The following is a 23,034-nucleotide window of genomic DNA, read 5'->3' on the forward strand; positions in this document are numbered from 1 at the left end:
TTAGTCGATAACTCCTGTTGTTTAGGAGCTTGTTTTGTTTCAGTTAGTACTTGACTATTTCCTTAGCTAATTACCACAATCTTAGGGTTGTTAAGAGATGTGGGCTGCGTTTGTGCTTTTCTGTTATTTGTAATGGCTTTATAAAGCCAAGCTTATTTCAATTGAATAATAACAATCATTTAAAGAGAGTTAGTGAAACACTTTTGTTTAGAGCCTGGTTGTTCTTTCACTCAGGCCGTCGGACGTTATTGAATTTGCGCACAATGATTCTGTGGTAGGGCCTTTTTCTCCTTTGGGCTGCCTTCGACACGACGTTTTTGAAAACTGCATACAAGACAGACGTATGAGTAGGACTATGCAATCTTCCATTTACATGGTTGGACCTTCTATGTTTAACAAAGTTATAGATCTGAATCATCAATACGGTAATGTTTATTTACACGTAAAGCTCAGTTTAGTATTACGGTGAAATATGAAGCTGTTTTTTTTTTTTTTAAAGAATGAATAACTTCATTAATTAAGCATAAGTAACATCTCCAAGACTTGCATCAAAAATATCATTGAAAATATGAAACTGTTAAAATAATCAATTTAGTGTTTAGTAAACGGTGTATTTGAATCGATATAATCAAATAAAGCGTTTCGAAACCGTTTGGTAAACTTAACACAAATCTGATATGACACTGTCCAATTACAAAAAAAGACACATCGATCAAAACAAAAACCCACTACGAAAACAAATGATCTTGACTCTATGATCTAAATGAAAAACAAATAATAATAATTGGTTCAAATAAAGTCATATCCCTTACAAATCACGAGTTAGCAATACGCCTGTTGATGCAACCAATTAGAACTTTTGTATCACCTTCAACAATGATTCGCAGAAGTTGTTGCAGCCAGGGAACATGAAGTCCTTCTTTGAGAGAAATGGCTTCAGCCAACAGAACCGATGTATCACGTACATACGAAGTCGCTATTGTGAGAGGATTACCGTTTGCATCTCTAATTACAAACTCTATCGCAGCACGGTTAACTTGAACTGGAGCATCAAAGTTTAACTTCACAAAATTTATGTCAGGAGGATGTCATTTGATGATAGGCAAAATATAAGTTTATGATCAACCATGTTGACTGATAAGTAGCTAGAAAGAAACATAATAGCATGAAAATAACATTGATGAGTATTAGCCAATTTTTGCCAGAAAATCAATTGATTTCTTGTAGTTCAAATAGACCGTGAAATCATCGATGTCAGTTGTATAGAAAATTTGTCAGGTATTTCAAATAATGATTTCAACCAATCAAGGAAAGATTGATTCTATAAAGAGGAAAGCCCTGTATTTCCATAACACCACACTTGTCTAGCAAAAGCATAATGGGAAAATAAATTATCAGAATTTTCTATGCCGCATTACAAAAACCACACATAGACAGAATATTTGGATTATACATTTACCACCAGCCACCACCCCTATATTGTTAATAAATGTGTATTACTGTATTTTATTAAAACAAAAAAAAGGAAAAAAAAGCATGAGAAATGTTTTAAAAACTAGTCGTGGACTTGAAACATGGCCCAGTCCTGAGTGAGCCGCATGTCAGTCCCACCCTTTCCACTATCTAGTCTCTAGAGAAACCCCAAAACCCTCTTCTTCTTCTTCTTCTTCCCTCTCAATTCTCGCGGCGACCGTCTTCTTCTTCTTCCGCATGACTCCTCCGGCCGTCCTCATCAAATAGCACACCAGTAAACCAAAAAACTAGAGCAAAGATGAGTACGGTGGACAAGATGCTCATCAAGGGAATCCGGAGCTTCGACCCGGACAACAAACACGTCATCACCTTCTTCAAGCCCCTAACCCTAATCGTCGGCCACAACGGCGCCGGAAAAACCACCATCATCGAGTGCCTCAAGCTTTCCTGCACCGGCGAGATGCCTCCCAACGCCAGGTCCGGCCACAGCTTCATCCACGACCCCAAAGTCGGCGGCGAAACCGAGACCAAGGGCCAGATCAAGCTCCGGTTCAAGACCGCCGCCGGCAAGGACGTCGTGTGCATTAGGTCGTTTCAGCTCACTCAGAAAGTCTCCAAGATGGAGTTTAAAGCCATCGAGAGCGTCCTCCAGACTATTAATCCCCACACTGGAGAGGTATTGGATTCTCAATCCTCTTGTATTGTTATGTTGTGATTGTTGATTTTTCGAAGCCTAGTTTTTCCGAAAAATTGTTGAGTGTTGGTTTTGTTGTGCTGCAGAAAGTTTGCCTTAGCTATAGATGTGCTGACATGGATAAGGAAATCCCTGCTTTAATGGGCGTCTCGAAGGCTATTCTCGAAAATGTGATCTTTGTTCACCAGGACGAAGCCAATTGGCCTTTGCAAGATCCTTCCACCCTGAAGAAAAAGTTTGATGATATCTTCTCTGCCACTCGGTACATATCTTGAACATGTGTCCCTTCAATATTGACAAATAGTTAGTTAGTTGCGTTTGTAGTCTGTCATTAATCTAAAAAAATAAGATATCTTTGTAAATGCTGCATGAAAGGACAGACAAGAATTAAGGGATGTTTAGATCTTGCTACAGTACCCCAAGATTGGATCATGCTTCGGTACGGTTATTCATTTTAGCTAATTGCAGTTGATTTATTCGATCATGTTTGTGTTTGCAACTTGTGATATCAGACTATGTTCGTCCCTTGTGTAGGTATGTAATGTAGCAGATTTCCTGTTTCCCAAGGTGTTTCAAGTAGCGTGTCTGCTTTACTTTGAGTCCTGTAATCTGATTGTTGTGCTGCATAAGACGACTGGGTTAACCTTGGCCTGTCTTTATTTTTTTGACACTGTTGCTTTTAGTCTGTTAGTACTTATTGTATGTATTTCGTTGGACTCTTTGAAGATTATCAGTCAAATTTATCAATCGTTTGCATCTGCTACTCATCAGGTATACCAAGGCATTGGAGGTAATTAAAAAACTTCACAAGGATCAAGCTCAAGAGATAAAGACTTACAAGCTAAAATTGGAGAATCTTCAGACCTTGAAAGATGCTGCATACAAGGTTCACTTATTCAGTTTATATTTGATAATGCTGCTATTAATCTGCAAGGCTTGATCATTGTAGAACCTCTTACAATAAAATGGCACTCCATTTAAGAGTCTTCAATTCCGAACCATTCTAATATTTGGTTTAGCTGGCCGATTTTATGAACCATTCTAATAGTCGTAAAAAGTCCTGCTATTTCTTTTTAGTCAAAGCACCCAAATGACACCAACACACTGAATCTGCCAAAAGACACGGCCTTCTTTCTTTTGCCAAAACTAAGATGTGGTGTACTTAAGAGAGCTTGAATTCCTGCTGGGCTCTTAGATGGAACTAATTGGCTCTATGGTTGTCCACATCTGGTCAAAAACGTCGTTCCATAAATACCTCTGTGATTACAAGTTTTACATGCTAAACTTGTGTGATTCAGTACAGAAAAAAAAAAAAGATAAATAATCTCTACAAGACCATTTTGCTTTATAATTTTGTAAGTTTCATTGTGCATTTTATTAATTTTCTTCCAATTGCCATCCATGCTGTAGTTTTCTCTCCTTTGGTTCTCTGAATGAGTTTCATTGTTGCAAGATATTTTCATTTAATATCCGTTTATTTTAGAGGATTGAAGTTGCTGATATTAAGTGTTTTGCTTATAGCTTCGTGAAAGCATTGCTAAAGATGAGGAAAGAACAGAATTAGTGAAAAGACAAATGCAGGAGTTGGAGGGCAGCATTCATGATCTGGATGCTAAAATTCTTAATGCTAGTGAAACACTGAAGCATCTGCAGAACCTGAATGACCAGCTATCTACGAATAAAGCTGTTAGAAGCACTCGACGTGATGAAAAGAGGAGACAGAAAGCAGATCTTCCAGAAAAAAATATAGGTGAGTAGCTTCGTAGCAGTATTTGTTATTATTATTATTTTGTAATATCTATTATTCCTATTTTTGTTTGTCTCTATTGTATACACATATATATGAAGGAATTAATTGATTCCTTTGGGATTTTGACCTTTTTATGTTTGGGTCTTTTTGTATTGGCCAGACACTGATGAAGAGTTGAAGGAATGGAAAACTAAGTTTGATGACAGAATTCGAGATTTAGGAACTCAAATTTTTAAGCTGGAGAGGGAACAGGATGACACAAAGACCAAAAGTAATTTCCTTGGTCAGACAATAAAGGATTCTATATGGGATGTTAGCAAGCTTCAAAATGAAGCTAATGTAAGTGAACTGCATACGTTTTGCTACTGTAAAACTGAATCGCTTTTGTGATGGAAGATATTTCTAGTTTAACCTTTTACTTTTGAATTCAGGCTTATTTGGACTTAAAGAAACAGAGGGATTCAACCATTCAAAATTTGTTTGCAAGGCACAATTTAGGTTCTCTTCCAGATCCCCCCTTCAACAATGAAGTTGCTATAAACTTGACAGATAGAATAAAATCAAGGTTGCGTGATCTAGAAAAGGATTTGCAAGATAAGAAGGTGAGTTCTTCCTTTTTCTTTCTTGTGGTAATTTTATTCATAATGGATGAATACGTCTTTCGGTTCTTTCCCTATACCTTCACGAAAACTTGTTTGAAACTTGGAATGATCAATCCTAGCAGAAATAAGATTTGCTACTCCCAGAATTGTGTAGCATAATTGACCTAGTATCTTGAGTTGAGATTTATATCCATAACTGTTTGGTCTTTGACTGAGAGAAGTTAATCCATGGTCTTGGTAGGTGGGTCTCACAGTTCCCTTGATGTTAGGATTGAAAAATGAAGCATCCCATGATTACCTTACATGAAAAGTGCTAAACTAGAAAGTGAATCACATTGGGGTCTGTTGAAATGTTGGTATACTTATTGCGATAACGATATAAATATATAATTCGTGAAAATTTTCTGAAACAACAGAACTTTGAATAAACCTTTAGGAAATACTAAAAAGTGAATAATGCATCTATGGGACCTGTAAGCTTCATAAAGTAATTCCCTTTGAATTGAACTGCTGTTGTGCGGTTTTTCAAGCAGATTATTTTTATGCTCTCTGTGTTACTTGGGTGGTTTTTCATTTTGTTTTTTTATTTTTAACTGTTAAGATGATTAGTTAATCAGTGGACGCATTGTCTCTACTATGTATTAGTCTCCTTTGTGTTAATAAAAGTTTGTTGCTTTTCTAGGATATTTGTCGTGTGCCACTTCCCACTTCTGGCACATATGTGCTCATGAAATATATATATATAGAGGCTGGATCTAGAGAGGATCTCCTTAAACTCTTAAAGTAAGGATGACAATCAAAGCCACCCAATCCCTAGTTACTTACCCACATATGAATCCTACAAAAAATTAGCCAAAATGAAAAACGTTTAACCATTTAATTAGCACAATATTCGTTTTAATTTTATCTAACGGCCTACAATTGTTTACATCAATTTGAATGACTGGAATTAGTTGAAATATTGTAGACATGTTTCTTGCATATGAATCTAAAGGATCAACAGTTGAGATTGTTAAAAGAAGTCATCTACTAATGACCTAATGTAAAATAGTAGAAATCCTCAAATTCTTAAAGTAAGAAGGTCCTCTTTAGATCTTCCATATATATATATATATATATAGAGAGAGAGAGAGAGAGGGCCCACACCATTAGATCTGTTTTTTAATGGGCTTGGATGGCTGAGATTAAAACAAAAAACTTAACACTTATGTCAAACCTATACCGTTCAAGATTATTAAAAATAAATCAAACATTTGGATGACTTAACGATCACCAAATTTTCTGAAAATTTGCAGAAGTGATTTGCTCATATACACCTACAAACTGAACGGTGGAGATGTGATTTAGTGATCGGGAAGTTTGTCAAATACCTTATCCCTAGAAATGAACAAAAAAAGGGATCCCTCGTTGGAAGGGCCCTCTATATATATAACCATTCTGTGCGTTTGCTTCTAACCATTCTGTTCTTGTATCTGATTGCACTCATTGTTAAAAACCTGGTGCTCATTTTTGGTTCTGTCAGAACATCTATTTAGTATTTACTACCAAATCAAGAACCAACTGTTTACATAAACCTAGATTCCAGAAATCTCAAATTTCCAATTCTCTCTGCCTTGGTACTCTCTCTCTCTCTCTGTGAATTCTTCATTCAGAATTGCTATTCATCCTTCCCAGAATCATCTTTAGGATAAAGATGATAATCCCATCTTTCTGAGATATCCCAATCTGAACCCCTTTGTGTTTCACGACAAAGCCACCTTATATGGACATCCCCACGACAATAAACAAAGGAAAGAGCATAATGTCAGAACATTTGCTCAATCCATTACCAAAGATATGTAATCGATCAGAGATGTGCCTGAAAATTTGCGTAAACTCTTAAAGCCTCGCAGATTCAGTTGCCATATCTAGAAATCCTAAATCAAGGTTGAAATTATTCAGATTTCTGATTTGCAATTTTGCTGATGACACTTTATTCTTTGTGAAGGCTAAATTAAATGTTTGGCCTGTTTGCAATACTTGCTTTATAATGTACAGTATAGATACACACCCTCGTAGTTCAGGGAATTCCCCATATATCTCTGACCCTCCCATGTTAAGCTCATCTCCCCTAGAAAATGAAAGGTTTCAAGATTTGAAGAATAACTTGATACCTTCTAACAATTATCAAAGTAGACTGTAAATTAATTTCTGTTGTCACCATTTTTGTTTTCTGAACTTAATTAGAAGCGCCAATTTGGATGTTATTTCAGAAGTTAAATGAAGCTGAAGTCAAAAAAGCATGGGACCGGTACATGGAATCAAATGATCGTTGGAAACTAAAGGAAGCGCAGCACCAGGCTAAAGCAGAAATAAAGGTTTGCACTCATAAGCATGCACACCATATAGCATTCTTTAAATTTGATTTGTATTGACTTTATAATTGTGATACATGCAGAATGACCTTTTGAAGCGTATCGAGAAGAAAAAAATGAGCGTGATTCTTTTGAAAGTTCAGTTTCAAACTGTGACCTGTCTCGCATTGATGAGAAAGAAAAAAACATGGTGAGTGTGGCCCTGCTTAATATTAGTCTTTACAAGTTTAAGATTGATATAATATGCAGTTGACTTTTCTGTCATTGTAGCGAATTGAGGTTGAGCGAAAGACAAATCAGCTTGCTGTTAGAGATTTTGATTCAGTCATTCGTCAAAAGCAGAGTGAGGTGTTTCGCATTGACCAAGATATTACTGCCGTTACTCGAGAGAAGAATGTCTTAGATGGTGACAGGGATGATAGAGTATTACTGTCTCACAAGAAGACAGACTTGGAGATTCATAAAAGGAAACACAGAAAGATGTAACGACTCTCTCTCTCTCTCTATATATATATATGTATATATATACATATAGGCCTGTTCTGGTGCGGACGTCCGCTTTGGAACGTTTCTGTGTACACACACACAGACACAGAGAGGATCAGAAGCGGACGTCCACACTCGGCTTAAAGTGCGGACGTCCGTCCGTTCTCCACCCCAGAAAACTCCAGCAGCATCCCCGACCACTTTCCCTCCCCGGAGAGTCCGTTTTTTTCCAGTTTTTCGGCGAGATCGACTTTGTTTGAAGTTTTGGGTGATCTCGCAGGAAAACTGGAAAAGAACGGACTCGCCGGGGAGGGAAAGTGGTCGGGGACGCTGCTGGAGTCTTCTGGGGTGGAGGCGTGCCAGAGGGTGGAGAACGGACGGACGTCTGCACTTTAAGGCCGGTGTGGACGTCCGCTCCTGATCCAGCCTGTATATATATATCTGCTCCTTTTGTTATTTAGCATGTATTCATATTTTAGAGAAGATGTTTCTTTGCATTCCAGAATTGATGACTACAAGGACAGAATTAGGGGAGTGCTAAAAGGAAGGCTTCCTCCGGACAAGGATTTGAAACATGAAATCACTCAGGCCTTGAGGTTGTCCTAAACTATATGTTGCAGTTTTGTGTAATCATCCCAGGTTTTAGTGTAACAGCATATGTGCATTTATAGTATCTGCCAACTTTATACTTCAAGAGTCCAAGAGCAACTGAATCTCAGATATCAGATTTTAAGTGGATTCTTTTCATAGTGTAACATGTTCTTAATATTCTCACTGCAGGGTTGTTACCATGGAGTTTGATGACTTGAGCACCAAATCTCGTGAAGTGGAGAAGGAGGTGACTATGTTTCAGATGAAAATACAAGAAGTTAATAATAACCTCTGTAAACACCGTAAAGATCTGGAGTGTAAGTATTATAAAACAGTATATGATGAGATTTTAGCTCTGTGCTACACTTACCATATACATTTTTCCAACCTTTACATCTTTGCTGCACTTGAACACAGATTATTTCCTTAAAATGATCCAGCTTGCCTTTCGGTAAGCTGATATAGTTAAGACTTAGGCTGACATGGTGTTAGGCTGTGAGTTATCTTTCGCATTTTTTCTCATTTTTTTTAAAAGTAGCGTATTCCATTGAAATCATATGCTCAATAGTTTCTTACTTGTTTTTTTTTTTTTTTCTATGCAGCAAAGAGGAGATATATTGAAACTAGACTTCAGGCCTTAGATCAGCAATCTTTTACTGTTGATTCCTATACCAAAGTCTTGGATTCAGCCAAGGAGAAACGAGATGTGCATAAAAGGTGTTTTATTTTTAGATTCTATCTTATTGAGTAATAAAATCAGTAACAACATGTTGAGCACTGACAATATCCAGTGTTATCTCTGTAGCAAATACAACTTTGCAGATGGTATGCGACAGATGTTTGATCCTTTTGAAAGAGTGGCTCGTGCTCATCATATATGTCCTTGTTGTGAACGCCCTTTTTCTCCAGACGAGGAAGATGAATTTGTTAAAAAGGTTGGCATTAATCATCGCTCATATTTAAGCAGGCTGTGAATTTGGTATTTTACATGTGTTACGTATATGGTTGAATTGGCTAATATATTCTTGTGATTTGCAGCAAAAAGTGAAGGCAGCAACTTCTTCTGAGCAAATAAAAGCACTCTTAGTGGAATCCTCAAGTGCTGACTCTTTCTTTCAGCAAGTGGACAAGCTTCGCATGTTTTATGAGGAATATTTAAAAATCGGCAAGGAAGCAATCCCTAATGCTGAGAAAGAACTATCTGAGCTTACTGAAGAGATGGAACAAAAGTCCCAGGCCCTTGATGATGTAATTCTCAAATCTGGTACACCTTGCTTTTAAGTTTAACAGTTGAACCAGTTGAATCATCTTGATATATAACAGTTCAAGAAACATATTAGGCCTGTGTGTTGTTGATGTGATTGAACCTTTAAGCGGAAAATATAGTGAATCACTGCTTTTACCTCTCTTCGTTCACCTATACTGTATTTTATCAATACTATGCTAAAACCATTACATGCCCTCCAAACTAGGTTAGATGACACCATGAGTTGCTTTAATGCATTATTGATCAAAATGTTGGCCATCGGGTATTAGTTAGGTCTCAGTCCTATCTACACTCAATGGTATATGGCATAGTATTCTCTTAGTCCCTTCTTTTAGACTTTTTGATTGTTGGCCACTGAGTGGAACATCCGATTATGATTCCATCATCATGCAGGCTTTGTATTACTGGGTCACCAATTTTGATATCTTTCAAGAAATTCAGAGTGACTATTAGATAATGGCCAGACAAGGCAACCACCGTAACAGGAAGAAAAAAATGACCTAGAGATAATTGAATATTATATGCAAAAGTCGCACCTAATCATTGATATTTTCTCCATAGAAGAAAGGTTGATGTCTGGTCTCTTGCGTATAGTAATATTTCTTTTTTCATGATTTATTGCATGCAGTCCTAATTAGGGAAAAAAAATATAGTTTCTGCCCTAAAGGAAATCTTTCTGGACACTAGAGCCTCTTGTTTTTTTGTTGGTGTTGTAGGTGTTAGCTGTTTCTGCTCAAGTCAAGTCTGATAAGGATTTAATTGAGGCCTTGGTGCAACCCATTGAAACTGCTGACAGACTACTTCAAGAAATACAAATACGCCAGAAGGAAGTTGATGACTTGGAGTATAAGCTTGATATTCAAGGGCCAGGTGCAAAATCCTTGGAGGATATTCAGTTAGAGCTGACTAATCTGCAAAGCAAAAAGTATAAGTTCTAATATTATGTTCATTATTCGTGGTCATTGTTTTTGTTATCAGCATATCTTGATTGAGAAATAATGAGCTCTTGATAGTCTCCTGCTTAGTTTTATTTTCCATTTTGTATTCATCTTTTTAATTTGGGTATGTAACAGGGATAATTTGCATGCAGAACTAGAGAAGTTAAGAGAGGAACAAAGGTACATGGAAGGTGATTTGTCAAGCATTCAAATGCGGTGGCACAGTGTAAGGGAAGAGAAAATGAGGGCAGAAAATATGTTTCATGATTATGAAAGGACAGAAGAAGAGTTAGAGCGTTTGGCCGATGAGAAGAGTCAAATTGAACTCGATGAGAAGGTTATTTCATTAGCTCGGGTTCAAAATTTCACTGATAACATATTTACAAATAAAAAGTCATACCAACAGGCAGACACCTGGACGAAGAAAAACAGTAGGCAGAGCATAAGTTATAGCTGAGAAACACTATCTATACCCTAATACATTTATTCGGCATCAATATGTGTATAGCACTTCTTGGTTTACTTTATTTGTACGTAAAAAATGTTTTCAATCTTTTATTAACTTGTTCTTATAGGTTTAGATGTTTTTATGTAGGAGTCATTGGTTCTTTAGCAATAAAAGAAAAATGAAAAAAGTTCACCAACTCATTTATCCTTTACAATTAGGGTTTTCTTAGCTTGCCCCTCTTTTAATACTTAATAAAACAGAAAGACACTGCATACAAAGATTGAGCTATTACAAGAATGTTGTATGCTGCCATTGCTGGTGCTGGTAATCAAGTTTGTTTAGTAATTTGGCCTTTGCACTGATAGTATTGCTTGATGCATCTCCTTTTACAGCCAAATGCATATAATTCAATCTGATGGTCATTGTGAGTCGTTATCATTGCTGTGGCTAAGGAGATCAAGTCTAGGAAAGGTTTAATGCATATAATCAAAGTGATTGAATGAATGTTTCCTATAAGTTGTAAAATAAGTTTCGACCTTTGTGGAACTAATTCGTTGTCAGATTTTAGATTGGTTACCTTCAGGAATAGGTTGGATCAGTACGTTATGCTTGAGATATGGCTTTCCAATGTTGAACAGTTCTAGCTCTTGTTTTCAACATTTATCAATTTTCCATGTAAAATTCCTTGCACTTTGATTTGTCTGGTTTATCGTATTTCTAATCCATATTCACTTATTATGAACTTTCAGCTTTTCGCCGAGGCTCTTGGCCCTTTATCAAGGGAGAAAGATAAATTACTTAATGACTACAATGAAATCAAAGCTGAACTTGGTCGCCAGTGTGAGGAGCAAGCTGAACAAAGCAGAAATTACAAGCAGGAAGTGGATGAACTACTTAAGACTAATTCTAAAATTAAAGAGTAAGTTCTGTGTGCATCTTACCTTGTTCATCAGTATTTCAGATTGGTGCTTAAGCTTTTGGTATGCAACTTACCTCTTTCATCCACATTTCCTTTTTCTACTAGGTACAATGATTTAAAGAAAGGAGAGAGGTTGCAGGAACTGCAAGAGAAGCTACGTCTATCAGAATCTCAACTTCAAAGTTGTGATACTAGATTGCAGGAAATTTCAGCTGAATTAGGAAGAAGTAATAAGTTAATGGAGAGTCAAGAAGAGCTGAGGCGAAATATTGATGCCAATTTGAATTACAGGAAAACCAAAGCTGAAGTACGTCTACTTACTCAAGAGGTCGAATCACTCGAAGCAGAAATCCTACAATTTGGTGAGATATCCAAATTTGAAGCTGAACTTCTAAAGCTCTCACAGGAGAGAGAGAGGCTTCTTTCAGAGGTATCCGTAGTTCTACACTATTTTCTGATTGTCTTGCAGTTACAATGTTGTAGTTGATGTCCATCTCAATTACAGCAGATTTGACGAAAGCTTCTGTGAATGAATAGAATAGAATGCATTTAATTCATGTATATAAATTATTAAATTGGCCTACTCATGTTCACCAATGGTATTGTAATAATATTCAGAAAATTATAGTGAATTTATATGATTTATGTCATAATCATAGCTTTCTCATTCAAGTAGCCATAAAATATGGCCTGAGCTTCTTTTTTTTTGTGTAGAAATTTGAGTCTGTAAATGAAATTGTAGTTACTATCCTTGCCTTGAGTTCATACTCTTACCACAAGATCGTACACAATTCAATAGCTGAAATTGCCATCTTCTGAGACTTGTAAAATTATATAGCCTTTTGTTAGGACACAGTGCTTGTTCTTTGTTCATTCACTGATTTTTTGTTTGTTTGTGAAATTATGTATTTACATGGTTTTTTTTCTTTATGGCAGTTAAACAAGTTTCAGGGAACAATATCGGTTTACCAGAGCAATATCTCAAATCATAAAGTTGATCTCAAACAGGCACAATACAAGGATGTTGATAAGCGGTACTTTGATCAGCTTATCCAGCTAAAGGTATGACATCCTTATAAAGCTGTGAACTTCAATCATCCTTATCACTGATATATTGTATCAATTGCTGACTGGTTTTGTGACAGACGTCTGAGATGGCAAACAAGGACCTGGACAGATACTACAATGCGCTTGACAAGTGAGTTTTGAGTATAAGATTTGATATTGATTTGTACAGGTTCTGCTGAGTCCATTTTAGTATACCTGTTTAATTAATGAATTGAAATTTGTTTAGTCATTGTGATTTGAAGTCGACATCTGTTTAGTCCTTGTGGTTTTATTTTAATCTGAATGGTCCTTAAAGTCACAATTTTTCATCCAAATGGTCATTCCGTCAATTTTCTTAGTTAAATTGCTGATGTGGCCTAGGACCATTTGGATGAAAAATTGTGACTTTAAGGACCATTCAGATTAAAATAAAACCACAAGGACTAAACATATTAAAAATTGTGATTTTAAGGACCATTCAGATTAAAATAAAACCATAAGGGCTAAACAGATGTCGACTTCAAACCACAAGGACTATACAATATTTTACCCTTTATTAATTCTTCTTATTTGCTCATATCTTGTTATCATATTACATTTGTTCTTTGTACTTTACATTTCAGTAAACAGCACCAGAGTTGTGACAAATGCTTCTTTCTGAGTTTTCTGTTGACTGGAACAAAATAATTTATAATATTTGTATTTGGTGTGAAGTAAATTTTGATCAACATTTGCTCAGTTTTGGTTGCGTGTGATGTCCTTCTCTAAGGTAATACTTTTTCTTTCTTTTAGAGCACTGATGCGCTTCCACTCAATGAAGATGGAGGAAATAAATAAGATTATAAGGGAGTTGTGGCAGCAGACTTACAGAGGACAAGATATAGATTATATATGTATACATTCAGATTCTGAAAGTGCTGGGACTCGTTCATATAGCTACAAGGTATCAACAGTTTCTTCTTAACCTTGTTGCATGTAGCTAAAATATTTCTAACCATTCTTACATTGTTGCTACTGCATATCAGGTTCTCATGCAGACCGGTGATACAGAGCTAGAAATGAGAGGAAGATGTAGTGCTGGTCAGAAGGTGATTGATCTCTGGAAGCATTATTTATGTACTAGCATTTTAGGAAAAATAGGAAGCTAACTGACTTAATTTAAAATGATCTGGTGTAGGTGCTTGCTTCCCTGATCATAAGGTTGGCTTTAGCTGAAACTTTTTGCCTGAATTGTGGAATACTAGCACTAGATGAACCAACTACCAACCTGGACGGACCAAATGCTGAGAGTCTTGCTGCTGCTCTTGTTAGGTATGAGTGGAATACATATTGATAGATACTCCATTAGTTCATACCACTGACATGTTGCCCTATTCTCCTTCTGCAGAATTATGGAGGACCGGAAAGGGCAGGAGAACTTTCAGTTGATAGTAATTACTCATGATGAGCGCTTTGCTCAACTAATTGGCCAGCGCCAGCATGCAGAAAAATATTATCGAGTGACAAAGGATGATCAGTATGGCTAATATTTTCTTCCGCATTATTTGTGTTTTTTGTTTTCTCCACATTATGCCCCTTCATTTTCTTGTTTTCTCCCTTTAACCCTTTTTTTTTCTTTTTCCAGCCAGCACAGCATTATTGAAGCCCAAGAGATTTTTGATTGAAGCTCTTTGAATGAGATGTTCTTTTCTGTACCCAAATGAAGCAGTAAATTGGAAACTTTGAATGTGAAGTCCACAAAGCTCACTAGTCAAGTCCGTTCTTGTTACCTTGTATAGAATTTTTTTTTTTTTTTTTTTGGACAACTTGTATAGAATATTTGAAGTGGTAGGTGAATCATGGTATAAATTTATCTTCTTAAATGGTTCGTTCAAATCCAATATAGCATTTGACAGTTGGTAAATGACATAGCAAACCACATATACATCCTTTTGACGTGTTCCTCCTATTGCACGTTGGAAACTTTGAAATGGTCCTCTATCTGCTTCAGCTGGCTCATGCTTTACATTTTGATTTTAGCCCAATCAAGTAAAGTCAGAGCACCATTATAAGTTCGTTTCATACCATTCAATTTTATCCTATTTTCTTCTATGCTCTCGACGCCCCACCCTCCGATCCCCACACCACCCACCTCCACCACCTTACCAACTACCTCCAACAAATGGAATAGCAGCAGCTTCGACAAAATGACCCTTTGGTTGAAAGCAACTTGTTACAAACATATTGGGGAAATTTGAGTCAGAAGCCACTGCAATATGCAACTCATACTCGAGTATCGGTTGCTTCCTTTCTGCTGGATTCTTCACAAGTTCTATTGGAAATTCTGCCAAAATTTCCTTCCTATGTTACAAGAGTTCTGTGAAACGATCAAACGATTATAACCTGTAAACATAATCTTTTAAATTGATTTTTTTTTTCTCAATCAGACTTGAACCATACTGCTAGAATAAACAAATTTACTCATTTCACTATCTAAAATTCAAAAAACAATAATATTCTTGGTTTATTTGTGGGAGCAACATGTCAAATACAAAGGAGAATGGAAAATGGGAACCAAAACAAACATCTGAAAACAACAAAGCAAGACGAAGCTTTTTCTTTTTCCCTTTTCCGACAGTAAATATATTGTGAGGTGCCTTGATTCCAAGGGCTCGATATATTTATCACAATATTGAAAATATTGGATTCTTGATTAACCTAATCAATCCTTGTACTTCATTTCAGACATCACGAAACCAGGCATGTCAAATAAGGAGGAGAACTTTTCAACATCAGCCTTGAGTTCTTCAATTTCCTTGTTGTTCACCAACCCCTTGTTGAAGTCTTTCAGTAGCTTTCCATATTCCTTCTGGATCTTCAATGTGAGGGTCACAGCCCTATGAAGAAACTCACCAATCTTCTCAAAGTCCTTCTCAAGCAAACCTCTTGAAGTCATGGCTGGAGTACCTGTTATCCAGCCAATAAACTTATGTCAGAACAAGTTTGGCAATGACGTCTAATTTACAGATCAACTACCATCCATGACAACACTGCCCCAACAAACCAACCTTTTAAATAATGGGTCTATATGTGAAAAATGAAGTCTCATTTCCATCAAATAAAATTCACCAGAATTGAAAAGTAAATATTAAAGAAGAGCTTACCAATTCTTACTCCTCCAGGAGCCAAGGCACTGCTGTCACCAAAAACAGCATTCTTGTTGACAGTAATGTTTGCTAGGTCACAAAGCTTCTCAACCTTGTTGCCTGAAGAACATAATCAAGGAGTTATAAGTGTATAAAAAAATGCCCTATAAAAGAAATGCATGTAATGATCACAATTATAGATTGAGAAAATTCAGACTATACCAGTCAACCCAAGAGGCCTGAGATCCCACAGAACAAGGTGGTTCTCGGTTCCTCCTGTGACAAGCTTGTAATCCTTGCTCATCAGATACTTTCCAAGGGCAACAGCATTGGCCTTGACTTGTTTTGCATAGGCTTTGAACCCAGGTGTCATGGCCTGCTTGAGAGCAACAGCGAGAGCACCAATCTGGTGATTATGAGGACCACCCTGAAGTGAGGGGAAAACAGAAAAGTTGATCTTGTCTTCAAAATCATATTCTGCACCCTCTGGCTGGCCCTTCTTCGGTGGCTTAGGCCCCTTCCTGTAAAAGATCATACCAGCCCTAGGTCCCCTCAAGCTCTTGTGGGTTGTGGTTGTGACAATGTCACAGAACTCAAATGGATTTGCAGCTTCCTACACAAAAACAGAGAAAGAACACAGTCTACTGTGAGACGATCTAGATGACAGTACCAAACACACAATATTCCAAAAACAGATAGCAATGACACTCAAGAATACAACAACACTAATTACTGGATTCGCTTCAGATTTAAAAAAAATTCTTAAATGAATCTGCACCTGTCATCTTTAGACATGTTATTATATTATCAATCAATTCTTAATTATTATAACAGGGAGGCAAAAAAGACAGCTTTAAGAAAACGACGTCAAACATCAGATCCAGAAATTGTGCAAACAAGCAACACCAAACAGTTAAACGTGCAGGTCACTCCAGATCTACTCCATATTCAATCAACTATAAAAGCTCACTCTCTACTTTCACCTCATCAAGAACAAACCATGTTAGTTAAGACCATTCCCATTAGCATCCTAGTGATGTGACCTTCCTGACACTACATGCGACAGCGATGACGGCCAAATTACCAAAGCGCGAGAAAATCAACTGTTCCATTACAGCACTAGGAACACAATTAGTTACAAGATTTACATCAATTATCATACAACTCAAGATCTCGATATAAAACAACGCACACCAACCTAGCGAAATGCATAAACCAGATCTCACACAAAACATTAGATCTGAGCAAAGTGAAATACGTAGTAACACAAAGAGGGATCGAAAGCACAGACCTGAGCACAAACAAGGCCACTGATGTGAGCCATGTCGCAAAGCAAAAGCGCACCGCACTTATCAGCCACAGACCTGAACCTGGCGTAGTCCCAGTCCCTAGGATAAGCACTCCCACCGCAGATGATCAACCTCGGCCTGAAATCCAAGGCCTTCTCCTCCAGCTTATCGTAATCAATGTAACCAGTTGTGTTGTTCACCTTGTAGGGAAGAGACTCGAAGTAGATCGACGTGGCCGAGATCTTCTTGCCGCCGGAGGTGTAGTATCCATGGGTCAAGTGACCGCCGGAGGGGAGGTCAAGGCCCATGATGCGGTCGTGGGGGTTGAGGACGGCGGTGTAGGCGGCGAAGTTGGCGGGGGAGCCGGAGTAGGGTTGGACATTGACGCCCCATTGAGACGCGTCGAGGTGAAACGCCTTGAGGGCGCGTGCGCGGCAGAGATTCTCGATCTCGTCGATGAACTCGTTGCCGCCGTAGTAGCGGTTGCCGGGCATTCCTTCGGAGTATTTGTTGGTGAGGGCGCTGCCGAGTGCCTCGATGACGGCGAAGGAGGTGAAATTCTCCGACGCGATCAGCTCGATGCCGCGGCATTGGCGACGCTTCTCCTTCTCGATCAGGTCGTGGATCTCTGGGTCCACGGCGTTCAGGGGGGTGTTGCCCCAGTCGTTTACTGGATCCATTTTCAGAGAGAGAGAGAGAGAGAGATGAAGAAGAAGAAGAAGAAGTGTGTGGAAGAAAGAGTGGTTGTGGTGTGGTGGCAAACTGGCATTTCTGGGTTTATAACACTCTCGCTCTGTTGTGTGGAAATACCGTTTTGCCCTTTTTGTGATTTTCTGTGGTTGGTGTCAGATGTGGATTTTTTTTCATTTTTCTTTTTTTGTATTGACATTTTCTTTTTCACTATTACTTTACCAGAAAAATCATATGCCTGCCCAACAAGGATTTACCCTTTGATTTTCTGTGCTTTGTATCAATTGTATGTCAATTTTCGGGCTGGTGGTTGATCGGTTGTGTAGATAGCAAGGCATATGGGTATGTATGAATGTGCTATCGGGGAGGAATGTGTTATTTGGTATGAGAAGGTTTGAAGTTTGAACTTGGAATTTTGGGGAGTTGGTGATCAATGTCAAATATACTCATGCTTTTGTGCTTGTATTGTAGTGTTAATTCGTCATTTTTATTAAATGAAAATAAAACCTGAAACCCTGTTTTTGCTTCCTTTTTCTAATGGCTACGAACCCCAACTATATCCTTAAAATCAGTCTTCAAGCTACTATCATCTTTCGACATACGAGCTTTTTGATTTTTGTAATAGCTTCCCTTCATCGTGGTGCTTATTGGGATTCAAATTTGTCAACCACCACTCATTTGTTGGTCATACAACCACTCAATTAAAAGCTGTCAAGTGTGAAAATTCAAATCCCATGATTAACTCAATAAAAGAGAGAAAAAGAGAAAAAGATGGCGGTGTAGGGGTTTTCTAAGCAAAACTTGGGCGTAAGCAAATATGCTTTTAGCTGCTTAATGAGAGGTATATGTTTCCCACATAATTAAGATATAAATAGGCTCAATGGTTAAATATTAATATGTAAAGTACTCTAAAATGAGCTTCAACCTGCAAAGCTGACTTGACTTTAGGTTGACAAAAAGAACAATTTCGGTGTGAGGGAATTGGATTGTTATGTTCTACATATTGCTCTTCAGGCATGCTAAGCTATCTTAAATAAATTATATATGCATCTGGTTTTCATGATGAAATTCTCATTGATTTCCCAGTTTATTCTAAAAACTGATCACTTAAAATGTGTTTCACATTGATAAGGAATTTGTTGAAGCGGTTTACAATGAGGTGATGTTTAAGATTTTGAAGTTTTACAGCTTCGTTTTGTAAAGTTTAGTTAGTTTTTCGCGAAAATTTCTCGTACTGTAATGATTCGTTGAAATTTTATTTTTATGTGTGTCACAATTAGCCCAGGTAACTATTTTATCCTAGCTCCGCCACAGACATCATGTTTATGCATTCCTATTAATCTATATGGGTTGCTCTATGTCTATATATAATCGTTTAGATTGATTCGAGATCAATTTACCATGGATTTTCTTTTTTGGGTACCATGAGTTGGTGTCAATGCTCAACTTGATCTCTCACCTAAAACTAAAACTAACACTTCCATGAATCCTAGCTTATCTCATGAATTGTAGGTACTAGATCTAATTGGGATTGTCACTATATTATGTATGTATGAATATTTTATGTTCATGTACAAGGTCCCCTGGGTTCGAAGAAGTGAAGAACTCCAACTCTTATTAAACTTGGAACGAATTTTAATTAATCAAGAAACGAGAGTTACTCACACAAATTAATACTTTTACAATTAGGATCTGAAAACATTGTTAGATTGAAGTTTTACCCCAAAGAAGAAAACTCATTTTGGAAATTTGTAATGACATAACATTAATGGATTTCCTTTCAAATATTGAAATCCTTGTAGGAAATAATATGACAGTGCCACATCATTTGGGATATAGATTTGGTATAAATTTTTGTGCTTTCAAGTATTATCCATAAAACCTGACAACTTTAAGGTGATAGGTTCAAACAAGGTAATATGTTCAAATCTCACGACATATGTATGGTGTGTGAGTTATTTAATAAAAGTTTAAAAAAAACAAAAAACAAAAACATTTTCCATAAATAAAATAAATATTCATTTCAATTTGTTACTCTCTCTCTCTCTCTCACCACATCAATTGAAATACAATTACCTAAAAAAAAATCCAGCAACTTCAATCTTCTCTTTTTCACTTGGATGGTGTGGTCCGAGAGAGAGAGAGAGAGAGAGAGAGAGAGAGAGAGAGAGAGAGAGAGAGAGAGAGAGAGAGAGAGAGAGGTAGAAGAAGAAGAAGGATAGATTGAATTAAAAACGCGATTGTTGGTGATGTAATCGGCCTTGATGCCAAGTTAGGATCCTCCGCCAAAGCTCGTCGCCCTATCCTTGCCGTTTCTTCTTACACGATCTGGGGACATGAAGATCCCATCGCCGCCAACAAACCATAGGGTTTCGCCTCACGGAAGCTCCAAAAGCCGCTGAGCTCTCGCATGTATATCACAAGAAATAAGTAAATTTAATGAAATTAAAATGTATGGTGAAATGAGCAAGCATGGTGAACAAAAAAAATGGTAGGATGACAATAACCGTGTGGTCGTGCACTTAGCAAAATCAAGCTACATCAATCAGTTTTTAAATTTAAATTCAATATTGTAATGTATCTTCCCATTCTGTTTTGTAAACTGATTCATGGATCAAGATCTGGTAACTAGAATTACGAAGAAAACAGGAAGGAATGAAATGATGCAGTGGCCATGTCATGTCGTCATTGTAGGAGTTGGTGAGTAGTAGGAGTAATTGGTCACAAACCCTCTTAGAGAAAAAGGGTCAAGCCCTGCTTTTGGAAAATAATGGTTTGTGATTCTGGGTTGGTGATGGGCTACTTAGTAATTTCAGTCACTCAGTACCAACCCCTAGAAGCAACTTGTGTACGTCGTGTTGTTGCGTGTGTGACCGTGTGAGTGATACACCTTAAAACTAATCATCACCCGTAATCCCCATGCCAGATCTGTGAGTTTTTTTTTCCGCAATTTTTAATTTTGATTGGAAACAAGTGAAGGATTGTGGTTTGGAAATATAAAGAAATATAAAATTTGGCCCACCAACCCCTTCTAAAACTCCACGTGAGCTGGAAAATTATTAAATAGCATGATTATTGTGTAGTGGCTTAAACATGTTTCTTAACCGAGCCATTGTTTGTACTTGAGTTGGCTCACCTACTCCGGACTTTAGACGAAAATGGGATTGTGAATTTAGAGCAGATAATTTTTCCGTAGATATAATGATACCGTAGGCGATGAAAAAAAGTTAATTGAGTTATGATTTGTAAAATATCTACTTTACAGGAAACTTGCTTAAACTTACTTACCAAATTTATTGGTGTCGGCGTAATATGAATGGTCTCAATTTTGTCAGCATTCTATTCTTTACTCTCCTAAATATGTGTTTAATTTGTTATGGGAAGAGAAGAATGATCATCTAGACATGTTAAACATTCTCTTCAATGTTTTTTTTTTGACGAAATTCTCTTCAATGTTTGGCTACTAGACACTTTTGTAGGATGATTAGTTGTGGGAATTTAACTAACAAGTTATGAATTTGGGTGCATTAATTGTATCTAGGAAGTAATTCGGGCTCGTTAAGCTTTCAACCTCATAGTTATGGCAAAGTACCTAAAGAAAATTGACCTTTTTTCTTTTTCAAATTTTTGAGAAAAAAATCTAACAGAAGTAATACAAGTATACACAAAACATTGCGTACAATTGGAATTTAGAAATAGGACATCATGGGACATAATTGTCTTCGTAATTACTAATTTGGGTTGGGAGAATACAGATAAGTAACCAACCTACTAATCAACCAATTCCATTTTTACAAGTTTAGATCATCTCCAACAGTTTTCCCAAAATTTCTTTAAAATGGGGAAGCAAAAGCTAAAATCTCCAAAAAATTATGCTTAAAATCCAACAGCTTCTCCATTTTGGAGATTTCAGCATTTAATACAACAATAAAATATACTATATCATTATTAATTATAACAAAATACATTATATATTTCATTGTAACAATAAAATATTCTATTGATGTTTTGAATTTGTTGGAGCTTGTGAAGAATTTAATTTTGGGGAAGGAATGCTTTGCTGCAAATTTGGGGAATGAAGACTTCTTTTGCTTCTCTATCCCTATTTTGGGGAATGGGATGGGGAAGCTGTTGGACCTAAAAACAGCTATATATTCCCCAAAATTGAGAATTTCAAGAAATTTGGGAAGCTGTTAGAGATGCTCTTATATCCGGATCGCTTATCATCTTTTCAAATGCCAAAAGAACTACTCTCCCATCTCCATTTTGCTAACAACTCATTAGCTAGTCCGACGGATGATGTGACATGATGATTAGATTAAAATTAATCCCAAACGTATTCACTGCGTAGTGATCAGGCCGGATGTGCACATGCCCTTATTTATGTCATATTGAATCTTTTACATCCATTCAATGCAAGACACGAACTGAAAACATTGATTTATCCAAATACGACAACATAGGTTTAGCATAATCCTAAACTTATGATCGTTGAATGCTAGTTGTAACCCAAACTACTCAGGCCGGAGGAACCTTCCCATTGGAGATTATATCAAACCAATGATTCCTCATTCCTTAAATTAGGAAGAAGGCCTCGAGCAACAACCTATGTGTTCCAGTGAATGCAGAGGGACGAAATCTATGTTCGAGAGACCGTCATACTCTCCCAAAATCAACATTCTATACCAACCCATGTACTTGTCTTAGAGCATCTTTAGCAAAAATAGCTAAAATGTCATTTTTGCTAGCCACTTTTTTAACTAAAGTTTAATTTATATTATTGATTAAATTTAAAAAATTAATTTAAAAGTGTCTTAATATTACATAAAATGACTTAAAATGAATATATTGAATTAACATTAATTATGGAGAGCCTCATCTCGTTAGGTATATTTAGCTAGCAAGATAGCTAAAAATTAAAATAGCTAGTCATTTACGTCTGCTGGAGCTGGTAAAATTAATAAAAAACTAAACTCGTTTTCTAAAATAACTAAAAAACTAATATAGAAAGTTTGTTAAACATGTTCTTATCTATGAATTCCAACTTAAATTCTTTCTATTTATACGAAGAACAGAAGAAGTCTAATCTAACCACCTTATCACCTAAGTTTGAAAGATAACAGAGAAGTCAGAGAACTAAAGTGTAATGCCAAATCAAATTATCCAAGTCACTTTCTTTAAAAAAAAAAATTATCAAGCAAGACGTGAAGACGACCACCGCTCCTCTTCCTCCTTGTATGAAGATCTTCATTTACGAGAGAGAGAGAGAGAGAGAGAGAGAGAGAGAGAGAGAGAGAGAGAGAGAGAGAGAGAGAGAGAGAGAGAGAGAGAGAGAGAGAGTAGTAGTAGTAGTAGTACGTA

The 23,034-nt window shown here is 36.9% G+C and overlaps 2 protein-coding genes across 2 annotated transcripts; one reads left to right on the plus strand and one right to left on the minus strand.

Annotated features, from left to right (window-relative positions):
• Nucleotides 1-1,581: 1,581 nt before the first annotated feature.
• Nucleotides 1,582-14,233, plus strand: LOC101295908 (DNA repair protein RAD50-like). Its single transcript, XM_004296909.1, is given in 26 exon segments — nt 1,582-2,149; nt 2,254-2,429; nt 2,939-3,053; nt 3,689-3,917; nt 4,078-4,256; nt 4,349-4,519; nt 6,772-6,876; nt 6,957-6,987; nt 6,990-7,063; nt 7,144-7,355; nt 7,863-7,955; nt 8,140-8,267; nt 8,553-8,667; nt 8,756-8,885; nt 8,989-9,198; nt 9,934-10,142; nt 10,291-10,492; nt 11,353-11,522; nt 11,628-11,952; nt 12,459-12,584; nt 12,668-12,720; nt 13,362-13,512; nt 13,595-13,657; nt 13,747-13,880; nt 13,957-14,085; nt 14,194-14,233. Coding segments are annotated over 26 exon segments (3,948 nt in total). The 5' UTR covers nt 1,582-1,771.
• An 812-nt stretch (nt 14,234-15,045) lies between these two features.
• LOC101303114 (serine hydroxymethyltransferase 1-like) lies at nt 15,046-17,730 on the minus strand. Its single transcript, XM_004296934.1, has 4 exons — nt 16,986-17,730; nt 15,917-16,307; nt 15,713-15,814; nt 15,046-15,515 (listed from the first exon to the last, which is right to left on the minus strand). Exons 1-4 carry the CDS (start codon nt 17,661-17,663, stop codon nt 15,271-15,273), a joined length of 1,416 nt encoding a protein of 471 aa, XP_004296982.1. The 5' UTR covers nt 17,664-17,730; the 3' UTR covers nt 15,046-15,270.
• Between the last annotated feature and the right edge of the window lie 5,304 nt (nt 17,731-23,034).

Source organism: Fragaria vesca, linkage group LG4, assembly GCF_000184155.1.
Source record: "Fragaria vesca subsp. vesca linkage group LG4, FraVesHawaii_1.0, whole genome shotgun sequence".
NCBI classification, from domain to species: Eukaryota; Viridiplantae; Streptophyta; class Magnoliopsida; order Rosales; family Rosaceae; genus Fragaria; species Fragaria vesca.

What these genes read in the sequence shown, in the direction of transcription:
- LOC101303114 (XM_004296934.1), bottom strand. Translation starts at nt 17,663, where the DNA reads ATGGATCCAGTAAACGACTGGGGCAACACCCCCCTGAACGCCGTGGAC. An exon ending in CAGGCCTCTTGGGTTGACTG is followed by an intron (nt 15,815 to 15,916) that starts GTATAGTCTGAA and finishes TATGTTCTTCAG; the next exon opens with GCAACAAGGTTGAGAAGCTT. An exon ending in TCCTGGAGGAGTAAGAATTG is followed by an intron (nt 15,516 to 15,712) that starts GTAAGCTCTTCT and finishes GCTGGATAACAG; the next exon opens with GTACTCCAGCCATGACTTCA.